The 16,589-nt window shown below is 43.4% G+C and overlaps 1 protein-coding gene across 1 annotated transcript in view; it reads left to right on the plus strand.

Moving 5' to 3' along the window:
- LOC144711341 (exocyst complex component SEC5A-like) overlaps positions 1-16,589 on the plus strand; it is a 35,279-nt gene that overhangs the window by 14,555 nt on the left and 4,135 nt on the right. Inside the window, exons 11-16 of the mRNA XM_078585312.1 lie at positions 5,110-5,262; positions 15,158-15,284; positions 15,360-15,570; positions 15,748-15,863; positions 15,934-16,138; positions 16,297-16,390. Coding sequence (XP_078441438.1) covers positions 5,110-5,262; positions 15,158-15,284; positions 15,360-15,570; positions 15,748-15,863; positions 15,934-16,138; positions 16,297-16,390 — 906 coding nt within the window. The remainder of the gene's footprint in view (positions 1-5,109; positions 5,263-15,157; positions 15,285-15,359; positions 15,571-15,747; positions 15,864-15,933; positions 16,139-16,296; positions 16,391-16,589) is intronic.

The following is a 16,589-nucleotide window of genomic DNA, read 5'->3' on the forward strand; positions in this document are numbered from 1 at the left end:
TGGTCATCTCCAGTGATGATGATGTCGTCCACATACACAATTAAAATTGCAATCTTCCCATCCTTGCCATGCTTTATAAACAATGTGTGATCTCCCTCACTTTGGAAGAACCCCACTGCTAACATTACTGTTGAAAACCTTCCAAACCATGCTCTTGGCGATTGTTTCAGGCCATATAAGGACTTCTTGAGGTGACATACGTCCCCTGAATTTTGACTCAAACAATATCCAGGGGGAGTTGCCATATACACTTCTTCTTTCAATTCTCCATGTAAGAAGGCATTTTTCACATCATATTGATAGAGCTTCCAATTAGATAGTGCGGCGAGCGCTATTAAAACCCGAACTGTGTTTAGCTTTGCAACTGGAGCAAATGTTTCGTTGTAGTCGATGCTGTAGGACTGTGTATATCCTCGTGCCACCAAGCGAGCTTTGTGCCTGGCCACTGACCCATCTGAGTGATATTTTACAGTGAATACCCATCGACTTCCCACTAGTTTCTTTCCGGGTGGGAGTGGGCCCATCTCCCAAGTACCGTTTCTCTTTAGTGCTGCCATTTCTTCTTCCATATTTTACATTGCTTCTGTCACATTCTTCGGAATAGATACTGTCATTAGGGCTTGAACCACCTGATTATACTCTGGAGAGAGCCGGGAGTAAGATAGATAATTGTTAACTGGATAGCGTTTAGTCTTCGTGCAGTTACGAATTCCCTTGCTTATGGCAATGGACCAACCATCGTTTCCTGAGTCTTCTCCTCCTGCCGGCATGATTGTGGTACTTGAGTCGTCGCATGGTCTATGAGGCTTCTCCTCCTCCTCAGGAGGACTTGGAGGAGTACTTATAGCCATGTCCTTATCATAGGTTTCTGATGCCGAGGAGAGGCTTTGCTGCATACTATCCTGTTCTTGCTCTGAAGATTCTAAATACTCTTCTGATCGTTCTACAGGAGCATGAAACATTCGGATTTCGTCGAACTTCATGTCTGCAGTAATGAAGATCTTCCTGGAGCTTGGATGATAGCACTTATAACCTTTCTGTGTTGAAGAATATCCCAGAAACACACATCTTAGGGCTCGAGGGTCTAACTTTCCTGCATGATGAACTTGAACATATACAACACAGCCAAACACCTTGGCTGGGAGGTTAGTTCTTAAAGATAAACGTGGAAATTCAGCAGATAAAAGATCAATAGGAGCATGATAATTTAATGTTTTTGAGGCTGTCCTATTTATAAGATGAGTAGCTGTTGCGACTGCTTCAGCCCAATAGTTCTTGGGACAATTCCCTTGAAATAAAAGAGCCCTGGCTGAAGACATTATATGGCCAATTTTTCTTTCAGCAAGTCCGTTTTGCTGAGGGGTATTCACACATGAGGATTGGTGAACTATCCCCTCTTCTTCCATGTAATCAGTTACTTTTCCACAAAAAAATTCTATTGCATTATCTGATCTAGATATTCGTACTTTCTTTCCAAATTGTGTATTAATCATCTCACAAAATTTGATGATAACAGATGGAACTTCAGTCTTAGATTTCAGTAGATACACCCATGTATACCTAGAGAAATCATCTACAAATAAGATAAACCATTTGTGATGGGATAGTCCCAATGTGGAGCAAGGTCCCCACACATCACTATGGATACAATCAAATGCCGATTGAGTTCTGTGATCTGAAACTGGAAAAGAAGATCGCTTGTGTTTATAAATTGACAACTTTCACAATGCAAATTATCAAAAATAATCCCTTTAAACAAATTGGGATGGGAAAGTTTCAAAATGTGGAATGAGGGGTGTCCTAGTCTCCTATGCAGAAGATTGATCCGTTCTTCACTCTGGGCAGTATAAGTGGCTTTCTGCTTTTCTTCCTCCTCCAATCCATCTAGCAGGAGAAGACCTCCCCTCCTCTTAACAGATGAAATCTTCCGTCCGGTTTCCTTAAGACATAGGAAACAAGAATCTGAGTCTAAGATAAATCGCCATCCAGTATCATTTACTAACTGAATTAAGGACAATAAATTTGCTTTCAATTCAGGTACATGCAAAACATCTTTTAGTAATTTCCCTTTGATTTCAATTGATCCTCTTCCTGCCACTTCTAATATTCCACCATTAGCAGTAAAAACTCTGAGATGATTAGTTTCTAGTTCATAATTTTTAAATAGCATTTTGTGGGGTGACATATGGTCTGTCGCCCCAGAATCCAATATCCAAGAGACAGTAGTAGGTGTATTATTAGTAACTGTAGTGAAACTAAATTTCTTACCTGACTGTACGAGTGAAGTAGAGCCAAACTTCTGAAGAATCTTGTTCACTTCTGACTGAATAAGTTTCTGAATTTCACCTCCGTCTTCCCCTTTCTTTGCAGCAGATAATTCCTCTCCTTCACTTGCTACATAGGCTTTCTTATGCTGCCCTGGATTCCACGTCCCTTTCCTGATCTGCTCTTCCTTCCAGGCTAACTTTCTGCAGTCCCTTTTTAGGTGGCCTGGTTTCCTGCAATAGCCACAAGTAAGTTCTGAGGAATTACCTTCCTGCGGAGTGGACTTCTGGTGCTGAGTAGAAGATGTGGCTGCATTATTTATATTGTGCCTTGGTTCCCCTTTCTTGGCCAAGTGGGCCACTGAGACAGGAGTAGACACCTCTCCATCCTTAGAGTTAAGCTTCTTCCGCCGCTCTGCCCCTTGCAATTCAGAGATAGCCTCTGCTAAGGTGGGGAACCTCTCTCTGTGTAGCAACTGACTTCTAAGATTCTCATATTCCGAATTCAATCCCATCAAAAAGGTGAGGGTTCTGAACTTGGTTTCTCTGAGATAAGATGGTGAGTTTTTGTCGCCGGTAGGCCAGAGAAGGTCCAGCTCCCTCCATATGGCCTTTAATTTTGCAGAGTAGGAAGAAATTGATAGATTTCCCTGTTTCAATGCTTTCTCTTGTTCTCGAAGGTCATAGACACGGTAATCGCTGTGGGTTTCCACACATGATTTCTGAATTTCTTGCCATAAGTCTCGTACACAATCAATAAGTAGATAGTCGTCTGCCTGATCTGGTTCCATATTTTTGATCATCCAATTGGTGATAAAAGCTTCTTCTGATTCCCAAATTACTTTTTCAAGTTTGGGAGTGTCTTCCGAAGGAGCATCTTCTGTTAGGTGATTCCCCAGATAGATAGCCTTAAGGGATCTCTGGACCAATGTTATCCACTTCTGCCCATTGATTCCATTATATTTGATATCCAGGTCTGGTAGAAATAACCTTGGCTGAGCAGGTGTTTCAGCCGTTTTGACAATAGCTGAGGGGGTGATCTCGGAATCCCTCTCAGCCATCCTGGACTTTCCCATCTGAAGATAAGTAGACGGGGCACCAAGAGACAGAATACTCCTTAACCAGGAGCTGATAATTTGACGGAGCAAGTCTTCACTGGAGAAGAGCTTCTCCGGAGAGTGAACACACCTTTTGATCAGATACTGTCGCCGTGTGCAGATTCAAAGAGGAAAGAACCCAAACAAAGGCCAACTCCTCTCTTCTTCTGCACCAGTCGTAGCTTGCCCCAAGCGTAGAGTTTTTTCTGAGACGCGTGGATCGCGAATCAAGAAAAAAAACTCCGGAAGTAAATTGTGACAGCTCGCGAAATCAAGATATCGCGAGCTCCCAATGTCTGGAATCACCGATATCGTCAAAAATCGCCAATTTCTGGTCGAATGTCGAGAAACGTCGCCAAAGCAGAAATCGTCGCCGAATACTGCAAGATGACGTCCCCGAATCTGCAAGCAGATGCCGCTGAGATCGTCGCCGAAGGGCGCCGAAATCGTCCCCGAAAAATGCCGAAATCGTCGCCGAAGCAAGAGTCGTCGCAGAAATCGTCGCTGGAAGACTCGGCCAAATTTGTAAACAGATGCCGCCAAGATCGTCGCCGAAGGGCGCCGAAATCGTCGCCGAATCAGGAGTCGTTGCAGGACGATGCCACCAACAAATGCTAGAGGAGCTCGTCGCCGAATCGAGAAGAAAAATAGAAACTATTTCGAAGAAGAAACTTGTCGTCTTTGGTGTACCTTTGATCGCTGCTCTGATACCATGAGATTTCTTCACTATCAAGAGGGTAAATTTTGTGGAAAGAAGAAAATATATGTATATTATTTTTCACAACCAATACTACACGATGTTCCCCCCTTTTTTGGAGACTGCCAATCGACCGTTGGAGGTATATGACCGTTGGACTCAACGGTCATATTCCTCTCTGCTCGGGCCCATTTATAAAACATGGGCCCGGTAATACATGGGTTATTTGGGCCTTATGATCTAACAGTTAGAAATGGAAAATTAGTATTTTGGCGTATTTATTTCTCTTCTGTTTCTAGTTCTTCAGAAAATATACATAATTGTTTGTTAGTTTTCATTGGCTCCGGTTCTCAACGTTTGGTTCACTCTTTTTCCATTCTGAACTGTCGATTATTTCTTCTTTTCCCATTCTGTTTGCTATATAATATGGGTTATGACAATGAATATGTACTGATTCTCTAGCATATTCCAGTCTTGCTCGGTGTCTATAAAGTTATGAATCCCATTCATATGTCTGTCTGTCTGTCATTTTGTGACCCCCCCGCTTCCCCTTCTATCTCTATCCCAGCCATACCTAGAAGTTCATGGAAATGGTGCTGGTAAAGAAGTTTATTCGCAATTTTTTTGTTCATTAAGTGGATCAATGAAGATATTGAGGAATTTGTCAGCCAAAAAGTCGGACCACCATTCTCCAATGTGTTCCCCTCTTGGTTAGGGTTTTTTTTTTAAAGACTCTTGTTTAGGGTTTGTCCTGTGAAATGTCTGTCTACCACATTAATTTCAGATTTAAGCGCCATGTACAAAGATAAGTGATTTACCTTAGAATCCAACGGGCTACAATAAAAGGAAGTCTTACAATCAGATGACAAATTAGGAAATAGTTGAAAATAGCCGGATCAAAAGACAACAAATTGCCAATTAATGATGTTGTCAAAATTCTTATCTTTCTGCTTTAAGTGTTTGGATTATGAGAGTAGATGAGCCTTTGTAATCAGTCGCTCTTTTTTCTAATGTCAAGGATTCATTGAAATTGAATGTTGATTTGATTCAGGTTTCTGTTGGTAGTGCTCTTGATCAAGAAACAAGTGAGAAAGCTACCCTGTATAAGGCTGAAGATAAAAGCGGTCAGATAAAGTACTCCAATCATGCTTTCGAAGAAGTCTCTGTAATGTTCCTTGGGACTCAATCATTGTACGAGAGCAAGGTTATTTTTCTCCTGTTTATTTTCCCTGCCAATGGTCTCTTCATACATAGAACGATCTCTTATTTATTTATGAGAACAAACATATGGTTGTGTTGAGATATCTTCACATGTATCAAACCCTAGTTTCATGGTATTATAGCCCTAGGCTCAGCGTCTGTTAAGCCTCCTTAGGAACTCAACCAAGTATCTTGACCGTGGAAGTAGGCACGAGGAAGGAATAGAAAGAAAGATGGAGATTAGTAGTGGAGTCGTCGGTCGAACCCAAATCAAACGTAGTAGAGTAAAACAATATTTCAACACATATGCTAATGAACGAAGGTGAAGATAGTTCTCAAGAGAAGGCTGGATCGGTGTCCCCTCTCTTGCCGGAGTCTTCGAGAGCTGGATCAGCTTCCGAGACGCGAGGATCTCGCCCGCAACTGCTTCTGAAAAAGATGCGCTTCCTCCCCCCCCAGGCCTCCCTTTATTCTGTCTTCTCGTTGCCCGCCATCATTCAGTTGGGCGTCCACAGGCCAGATGGCCACGTGATTTGTCGTCCTCTCTTCTTCTCTTGCTCTGATAGGTCCTTGTTAAGTCTTTAACACGATCCTGGCCTTGGCTTCTGAATGTTGCATCTGTTCTACCTGTCTCAAACACCAGCAATGATATCGAAACTGCTGCTGCTATTGTCCACGATGCGCCCATCATATCTATGACTTCAACATCAACCAACTCTATCGGTGACGCCAGTGTTTCTGCCGCTCACAGAACGCTTGCCTATGAGTGCAGTACATGAGTTGGCACAAAATGTGACCGAGTCAACCCTGTTTGTTTCAATCTGTACAACCAGGACCCAAAAATAATGCTACAACTGCTGAGGAGCTGGTTCATGTTCTTTACTGACCATATCGTAGTGGATTCTCCAGTGTTGTGGTCAATGGTTCAACCAAAATACCAGCAATGGCTGACCAGGTTTGTGGAGCATGCCTTTACCATCCTCTAGAAGAAGGGCTGTTAGAATATGGGGAAGATTCGGGCCCTCATGTGCCAACTGGACGCCCAAAGCTAGTAAAAATCAATACAGATCTGGAGCTAGCTGTTGGCTTGGTTGACCTAACCCTAGGTCGTGAGACAAGGAGGGAGAGAGGAAGAGCAGAACAGGAAGCAAAAGACACAGAACAACTTAACCTAATGTTTTCCCGTGTACCCTTATAATAAGGGGTACACAGATTGGGTACATTTAATAGGCCCATTACTTATTACACAGGTGGGGCCCACTACTCACTAAGAAATACAAAATAAAATAAAAGAAAGAAAACTTCTCCAGTTAACACCACCCCTCAAGCTGGTAGGTAGATACTGCTAACACCCAGCTTGGAGATGAGCTTCTGGAATATGCTCCCGGAAACGCTTTTGGTGAGTAGATCTGCCACTTGATTTGTCGTAGATACATACTCTAGCTTGATTTGTTTCTGATCAATCTTCTCTCTGATGAAGTGTCGGTTGATTTCAACATGTTTTGTTCTATCGTGCTGGACTGGATTGTGGGCAATATTAATTGCTGAGTGACTATCACAGTAGAGTGTAGTCACTGAATCTGTCGAGTTCCTCAGCACCTGAAGGTCTTCAAGAATAATCTGGAGCCATATACCTTCACAGATGCCTTTGGCAAGGGCCCTGAATTCAGCTTCAGCACTAGATAATGCAACCACTGGCTGTTTCTTACTCTTCCACGTGACTAGATTTCCTCCAAGAAATGTGCAATATGCTGTTGTTGACCGACGATCAGTGAGAGATCCGCCGTAGTCTGAGTCTGTATAAACTTCTACATCTCTTGTACAACTCTTGTACAACAAGCCATGTCCGGCTGTACCCTTTAGATACGACAGTACTCTGTAAGCAGCTTGCATATGTGGCTCACGGGGACTATGCATAAATTGACTAAGGAGTCCAATTGCAAAAGCAATGTCTGGCCTTGTATGATTGAGATAAATTAGTCCTCCAATTAACCTCTGATACTTCTCCTTATTGACCGGAGCAGATTCTTCACACACACCCAACTTAATATTTGGCTCCAGTGGTGTGGCAGCTGGCTTACAATCGCCCCTTCCTGTTTCTTCTAAAAGATCTAAGATATATTTTTGCTGGGAGATGAAGATCCCTGCCTTTGAGTATGCAACTTCAATGCCCAAAAAATATCTCAGAGGTCCCAGCGACTTAATGTCAAACACTTCAGCCAACCGCACCCCAAGCAACTTAATTTCATCTTCATCATTTCCTGTAATAATGATATCATCCATATATACAAGAAGAACTGCAACCTTTCCAGAAGAAGACTGCTTAACAAACAGAGTATGATCACCATGGCTTTGTGAATATCCCATATTCTTTAGACTTTGAGAAAATTTACCAAACCATGCCCTTGGAGACTGCTTGAGACCATACAGTGTCTTCTTTAACATACACACCTTAGAACTAGGTATGTTAGAATAATATCCGGGAGGTAATTTGTTGAGACCCACTGATACTCGTAATGAAAACTCCAAAATGCTGTCCTCAACAAAGTTCGAAAACAGAACAATTGGGAAAAGGTGGAAAGGATATAGGGAAACAGAAAGGAACGGAGTGGAGCACGCTTGCTCCCCTTGTCGGCAGGAGGCTCGGTTTCAGGGTTTAAGGTCGCTGTAGGAACAGGAAGGAGAGGAGTTAGGGTCAGGGTAAAAGGGTGAGAGAGAGAGAGGAGGGGACTCACGATAGGATTTTCTCTGCCTCCCAGCTCCCTGGTCTCCTCTCTCAAATAGAGGGTTGGTCAGGAGCCGAAACGTCCCCCAGGGAAGTCGAAGCGCCCCCCAGGGAAGTTGAAACGTCAGGGGAAGTCGAAGCGTCCCCCGCGGAAGTTGAAACATCAAGGGGCCTTTTCGACTTCCTTCTCTGGTAAACCCTTGGGGGGTCTTAACATAATTGCATATAAATCTCTTCATCTAAATCTCCATGTAGAAAAGCATTCTTAACATCATACTGATGCAGTTGCCATCCCAGACTTGCCGACACAGCAATCAGTATACGGACCGTATTCAACTTGGCTACCGGGGCAAAAGTTTCATCATAATCGATTCCATAACATTGTGTATACCCTTTGGCCACTAGTCGGGCTTTGTACCTTTCAACAGATCCATCTGCTTTATACTTCAATGTATATACCCATCGACATCCAACCGGTTTCTTTCCCTTTGGTAGATCAACAATCTCCCACGTACCATTCTTCTTGAGAGCTTCCATCTCAGTATTCATTGCTTCTACCCAGCTGTCATGTGCCAAGGCTTCTCGGACATTCTTCGGAATAGTGATGGAATCAACCTTTGTGAGGAACGTCAGAAACTCAGCAGAAGTACGTTCACACGTCACAAAGTGTGATAAGGGATATTTTACCCCTGGAGTACATGTCCTCTTTCCTTTCCTGAGTGCAATGGGCCATCCACCACCGTCATCCTGATATGGTACAGTTGCTTCTTCAGCTTCTTCAATTGAACATTCTTCATCTTGGGGTGGCCCTTCATTCTGTAAAACTCCTCTGGATTTGTTCTGATTATTTTCTTCCCCTATGTCTGATCCAACTTCTGCTACAGATTCAATATTACCAGTAATAATGTCAATCGGATCCATGACAACTGCTGACTGGTTAGGTGCTAGTGGTGCATAGTTCCTGTAATCTGTGCTGACAATCTCGGCCAACTCATCTGCAGGGAACACAGCTTGGACATCTTCTGCCGTTTCACCAAAAAAAATTCTTTATTTTCATCAAATGTGACGTCTGCTGATACATAAAATTTCCGTGTCTTGGGATCATAGCATTTGTATCCCTTCTTTGCTTGCGAGTACCCAATGAATATACACTTAACTGCTCTTGGACTAAGTTTATCAGCAGGATTATGGACATGAACAAATGCTGTGCAGCCAAATACTCTAGGTTTTAACTTAGTTCGTAAATCAATATGAGGAAAGAATTTAGAGAGTATCTCAACTGGACTGTCATAATTTAGTACTCTTGATGGTAATCGGTTAAGTAAGTGTACGGCAGTCAATATAGCCTCACCCCAGTAGAGCTTGGGAACATGCTGATGTAAGAGGAGCATTCGAGCTGTATTCATCACATGACCAATCTTCCTTTCTGCAACTCCATTTTGTTGCGGTGTATATACACACACGATGATTCATGTTCAATTCCCTGTTCCAGAAAGAAAGAAGACAAGGTTGCATTAAAAAAATCTGTCGCATTATCTGATCGAAATTTCCGTATGTTCACATCAAACTGGGTCTTTACTCGGATGCAGAAGTCTTTGACTACTTTTGCCACTTCAGAGTTCTGTTTTAAGAGATGTACCCAGGTTAGTCGTGTACAGTCATCGACAAGTATGAGGAACCATCTTTCCCCTGTTAATGACGTAACATGTGACGGTCCCCACACATCACAGTGCACCAAAGAAAAGGGAACCCAACTTCTTTCACCATTCCCATTATAGGACACTCGCTTATGTTTGGCACATTGACAAGGGTCACACACAATTTTAGAAATGTCAAGGTCCTTAGCAAAAGTAGGAAACATTTTTTCCATTAAAACAAAAGCTGGATGTCCCAAACGGAAATGTAAAAGTTTGAAGTCTTCAAGTCGATGGCTTCTCTTCTCTTTAGGCGTCCATGTATCCACCATCATCCCGGCCTTCCAAGCATCCTTGACGTAGATCAACCCATTACGCTCCTCAAAGGCTGAAGTCTTCTGGTTCCTTACCTTGTCATACATAAAACACCCAGTAGGATCAAGTATCAGTGTACACCCAATATCCTGAGCTAGACGTTGGGGTGAAATTAATTGAGCCTGGAGACTAGGCATGTGGAGAACATTTTTAATAGTTCCCTCATTCTCTACTTTGACATTACCCATGCCTGCGACTTGCAGTGCTTCTCCGCCTGCAGTGAATACTTTCTTAACTCCAACACAAGGGGAGTATGTATAGAACTTGACATGATAAGGCGTCATATGGTCGGTTGCTCCAGAATCGAAAATCTAATCTTGAGAAATATGGTTTTCTGGATAAGAGTAATTACCTGATCTGGTAACTGTGCTTGCTAAAGACGTGGAGCTAACTAGAGCCTTCAGCTTTTCAAGCTCTTCTTTAAGATAGCTAACTTCATCATTGTTTGATCTCACAGCATATTTAACTGTCCCTTGATCTGATGACTCAGCTCCTCCTGGATCACTTCCTTCTGTATGTGCCGAATGAGCTTGGATTTTTGGAGGTCGTCCGTGCAAATCCCAGCAATGATCTTTGGTATGCCCCCTTCGCTTACAATAATGACATACAATGGGGCCTTTAGTGCCCTTACCTCCTTGACCTTTCCGGCTTTGATATGCTTCATGCCCATCTTGCCCAGTAATTTTATCTACAGTCTTAGACTCCATTGCACCATTTGCTGCTCCAGTCTTTTGGCCCTTCACTTTGGCCATCAGTCCCAAACTGTTCTCCTCTAATGTATTGCCAGCAACTTGTAATCGGCCTTCTTCCTCCAATATGAGGTTGATAGCTTGTTCCAGATCAGGGATATTCTCTCTATTCAAAATCTGACTCCTTACTGACTCATATTCAGGGTTTAAACCCATCAAAAACTTGAACATCCTGTCCCTGAGAGTATACTCCCATTCATCTGGGTTGAGAATTGGTCGATAATGACTTGTAGTTCGTTCACATAATCAGTTACACTTCTGTCACCCTGCCGTAGATTCCAGGCTCTAATAACAAGCTCATAAGTCCTCCACAAATTGCTCCTTTTAAGAGCATTCTTCTGTACATAATTCCAAATCTGCTTAGCTGTCTTCAGAAATGACATCTTTGGAAGTTGGTCTTTAGTCATACTGCTAAGCAGAAACATATGTACTATTGCATCGTCTCGCTTCCAGGATTTGTAAAGAGGATCAGATGGAGCCATTTCTGAAACCAGATGATCGCTCAGCTCCCGCCCAATGAGAGTAAGCTCTACTACTTGACACCACTACGCAAAATTTCTCCCATTATATCGGAGTGGCTCAGCAACTGGTGGAATCACCGAGGGAAGAAGGTTGTGAGGCTCCCCTGGGTCTCTGCCTTCATGAGTCCCACTTGCCGCCATAGATGTTGCCTCACTAGCCATCTTCTGGCACACTAACGGGTCAATGATATTACCAGAATTAACAAGGACTTGCTATTCTGCTTGGCAGACAAGCTGGCCACCCCAGTAAATTCGGAACAGGCAAACACAGTTACACTGCCTGGATGTCTAGCAGGGACAGACAAAAAATACTTCTTCAGATTCAAAGACAAATGGAAATCCCAGCCAGCCTATTTTCCTTCGAAATGCAACTGGTTGAGCGTGCCACGGACCCACGAAATACCAAGAAACGTTGAGACAAATCAAGCACACCCACAATGCCTGGATACTCAGCAAGAACGGACGGACACACCTTTTTCTTCGGATTTCAGTTGAGAGAAATACAAGTTAACCTGAAATGAACCTGGTTGGATGGGCTGAAAACCGAAGAAGCCACGTCACCAAGGAATCTCCGCCGAGTAACTCCAGGACACCAAACACACTGCCAATGCTCTTCTCTTCCACACACACCCACAGATCCGAAGCCACATCACTGCTCTGATACCATGTTGGCTTGGTTGACCTAACCCTAGGGCGTGAGACAAGGAGGGAGAGAGGAAGAGCAGAAAAGGAAGCAAAAAACACAGAACAACTTAACCTAATGTTTTCCCGTGTACCCTTTTAATAAGGGGTACACGGATTGGGTACATTTAATAGGCCCATTACTTATTACACAGGTGGGGCCCACTACTCACTAAGAAATACAAAATAAAATAAAAGAAAGAAAACTTCTCCAGTTAACACTAGCTGTCCTCCAGGCCCAGATATCGGCTGCTAGAAGGGTTCTTGTTTCATGACATCAAGTTGGTTCTTCCCTCCTATGGACCTTGATTCCGTGCACCCTTTGTTGATTGGCCCAGGATTTCTGATGCAAGAGGATGGCGTGGCAAGTTCAGGAACAGAGGCAGGGGTACAATTATCTGCCAGCACGTTAAGTACTCCACCCTTGGCCTGACTGGCCTGCTGCAACATCTATCCATTAATAAGCATTGAACTGTAATTGGCAATTGTTCAATAAAGCAAACAATGTCTTCAACCACAGATGAGAGGAGAGATTGTTCGGAATAGGAGAGGGAAGAGGATGAGAGGTTCCCAGGGAAGAAAGGAAAGAAAGGGAATGGTGAGGAAGTAGCGAAGGATCGCTGGAGGAGGGAGGATATCGCTCGACAGAGGATGGTTATCCACCTGCAGGCACGAAGAGAAGGGGGGATCACTGCCTGAGGGAGAAGGAAGGAGGTGGAAGGGAAGACTCACAGTGATGTTTTTCCTGCCCTCTCCTCTCAAGAGAGAGGGCTCAAATGGGACCATCAACGGGCTGGGCCTGGGCTTCTAAACCGGGCCCCTACCGTGGCTTCGTCTGAACATATATGCCTTGGCAAATCATATCAAACTGTTCCCCCTCGAACAGGCTGTCAAACCAAAGGTGGTCAACTGCTGCCATGAGGACTATCTCCTGTGTTTTTCTGCCGATCAGCCACGAGGTTGACCCATGGGGCTCTTAATGGCGAAATACTCGTACGACACTACCTTTCATGCTTCCACAGGTACCACACCCATTGTGGTAGACAATGCTTGAAACCCTCCCCTGATCGTGTGGTGGAGGAAATCTCAAAGAGCTCACGAGCACCTCAAGTAATGCCAGCATGCACCTTGAAGGCCCTCGTTGACCTGAAGCGGCAACATGTCCACGTAGAAGTCGGGATCACGTTCTGCGTTAAGTTCTTGCCATGTCAGATGATTTTGACAAGAAAGAGATGCTATCATGGACCATACCTAGTCACTGATATGATCCTGATAGGTTTCCTCGGCGTGGGGGCATTATCGTCATTTTAATATGCTTCCTTTCTCTCTATGTTGCCTTTAAATAGCACAGCCCTCCTTTGAGGAGGCAGACTTGAATGTTGGTTCTCAAGAGATTAGTGGCTTCTCTTCCCCTCTCGTCTCTCCTATACCTACGCTCTGTCTCCCTCCATGATCCCCGTTCCCACGATCGTCTCTGCATCACCGCGTCTTCAGGCGGCTCGTCCTCGGCTGATCCCTACCTTCCTCTGCTCGGCCTCCTCCCGCTCATTCCCGTTTCGACTCTCCAACCCCAGGAACGTCTACCTCGCCCCGTCCTCCAACCTCCTCCCGATACGTACCTAGATCAAGGTTCGTATCAGATCCCTGACCCTCCTGGGGCCAGACTCGTCTTTTGGCCATAGGGACATCTATGTCTCTCCCTTTTAGGAGGGCAGCCAGAAAATATTATGTGAGTGGTTGTTCTTGTCCCTTTCTTTCTCCACGTCTGAGTCCCGCCTCTTCCCCTATGATCCTCGTCCTCGTACTCGTCTCTTCTTCACACTGTCTTCAGGTGGCTCGTATCTGGTTGATCCCTACCTCCACCGTTCGGCCTCTTTCCCAACCATTCCCTTTCTCTTCTCCGTCCTGGGAACTCTGTCGCTCGTCTGCCTCTTGACCCATCCATTTCTATCCAATTGAGGTTAACATTTTTGGAATTACATCGAAGACGATACAACCAACATGTCTGTATCAGTCACTGCAATGACCGAGGACATCATTGAGAACCCCATCAACTGGCACTTGATGAACAACACAATATTCTTACAGAGACAAAGGAAGTACTTGGAGTGCACCAGACTACAGTGAGAATCAAGGTCTTCAGCAAGCGATAATTCCTGCCTCATACAATGCCATGTGGGAGGGCAGTGATCAGGTGGTATTGGCAATGACAAAAGGTACTGATCAGGCAGGAGTAGCCTAGTTGGGAGCAAACCAGGCAGGAGTAACCCTAAGGTGTAAGAGAGGAACTGTGATGGGCGGAGGAAGCACGACATTTTGATCGGCTGGTGAGTGGAGTTTCTGTCAAAATGACGACTCTGTGGAGATGTCCTCGATAAATCCCTCTCCTATGTTTTCTTCTGCACTTTTCTCCATTTAGCTCTCTCCTTATCTCTCCCTCTTTGCACATTCTCCCCCTTGCTTGCAACTCTTTGGAGTTGCACTGCGAGGCTAGTTCATCGCAGCACTCTGGACCGACTTTGCTCCTGGGTCAGTTTCAGATTTCATTATTTATCAGATATCTTGAAGGAGCTACTTTTTGTGTGTTGTAGATCCTCTTCAGGGCTTCAACAATGACTTCTGGATATGAGATGTTATCTGGGGTTGTGCACGTCTCATCTGGTGAAGATACCTGTGGTGGCTCAAATACCATTGGCATAACCAAACGGATTTGGATCCCGAATTGAAACTAGTACAGGGAAGAGATGCCCTAATGAAGTTTCCTGTTAGAGTTCAATTTTTTCATCAGGATAACTTGGAGGATCTCCCTTCTAGAAAACTGTGGTAATATTTTCCCATGTTAGCGGAGCGGTCTTTTATCTAAACTAACTAGACTCTTTGATTCCAAAATGGTCACTCTTGTGCAAGCATTTTGTACCTCTTCTTTTCGTTTTGTGCAATGGTAGAATATCACCAGATCAACAGGTAGCAATTTTCGATAACTCCTTATTATTCAGAATTATACAGGGTCAGGAGCGGCTTGAAGTCAATTATTAATAATTTCCGTCTCTCATCTTGACGGTTAGGAACAATTTACATCTATTCTATGCTGGAAATAATATTGCGTGGCTACACTCGTGTCGAAGATTCCATTTCTTGTCAATTTTATTTAATACTTCTCGTTGGGCCAAATATTGCTTTCTTGATTCTGATTTCACTCCCTACTTTGACTCAGGTCCTCACAACATTCAGGGATTTTCAAGGGTCAAATGTTTTTCTTCCCTACATGATTAATGCCATAAAAGAAGTATCAAAAGCATGCCAATCGATGGAGGTCAAAGAGTCTGTTCCACAAGATGCAGGTAGTTTGGTTTGTTTCTTTCTCGAGTACTTTTATTCTGCTCAATCCTTTTCTTATTTATTTTGTATTTTGGCAGTTAAATCTTTGCGTTCGCTTCATTTTGAGATGGCCAAAATTTACGTGTCAAGACTATGCTCATGGATGCGGTCAACGACTGAAGAGCTATCGAAGAATGAGACATGGATTCCTTTATCAGTTTTGGAGAGAAACAGATCTTCGTATACGATTTCTTCTTTACCTCTTGCATTTCGTGACATTGCTGTGTCCGCTATGGATCAAATTAGTGGGTGGGCTCCTTATTTCCTCTCCATCATATGCCCATCAATCTTATCAGGCTATCTGTTATTTAACGTTAGTGCTTAATTATACTTCTGGTTACCGATGTTCTCTTTATGTTCTGTGAAAATTACATAGTTTGATGATTCAGATTTGAGCTTTGTTTTAACTTCGCTATCTCTCTCTAGGATGATTCAGATTTTGAGCTCTGAGGCAGAAAAATCGCACGAATTATTTTCTCAAGTCCAGGACACGCAAGAATCCGTGCGGATTGCATTTTTGAATTGTTTCCTGGATTTTGCGGGTATGGCTTATCTGAGACTCAATCCTCAATGTACAAGTTTAAATATCTATTCTCATAAATTTTGGAGCAGGTTATCTGGAACAGATTGGAGGTGAACTATCTAGCAGCGAATTGCCAAAAGAAACATCCTCAATCGAACCAGAAATCCATGATAGAGGCTCTGTCTCGGATCCTTTTAAAAAGCTCTTGATTGTTTTAAGCAATGTTGGCTACTGCAAAGAAGAGCTTTGCGGCGAGTTGTACACAAAGTACAAACATATATGGATCCAAACTAGGTACGATCTATTAGGAAGGAGCTTTCTTTCCGCTGAATGATGAATTTCAGTTGAGTTTTAATTTCGGGTCCAGATATACGTAGACTGTTATTCAACTCGAGCAATTTCCAAGAATTACGTTTTTTCAGTTGATTTTTCTTAAGTCGATTGCTTTGCAGGGAAAATGATGAACATTATTCTGATGTACGCGATCTTGTTATGTCGTTCTCAGCGCTAGAAGAAAAAATCCTCGAATACTATACTTACGCAAAGGTAATATTATTAGTTGGATTCTAGTTGTTGCGAGCTGAACGCATCGTGTAATTTATTTCCAATGACTAAAATGAGACCAGCGAACCAACATAATCGAGAGGCAGATTAAGTTCTCTGCCTTTAAATATTCATTGATACAAACTTTAAAATTCTAGAGTTTTTTAGGTTTCTATTTGGATGATGAGGGCTGGAAATTTTG

This window comes from Wolffia australiana, chromosome 13 (genome assembly GCF_029677425.1).
Source record: "Wolffia australiana isolate 7733 chromosome 13, ASM2967742v1".
Lineage (NCBI taxonomy): Eukaryota > Viridiplantae > Streptophyta > Magnoliopsida > Alismatales > Araceae > Wolffia > Wolffia australiana.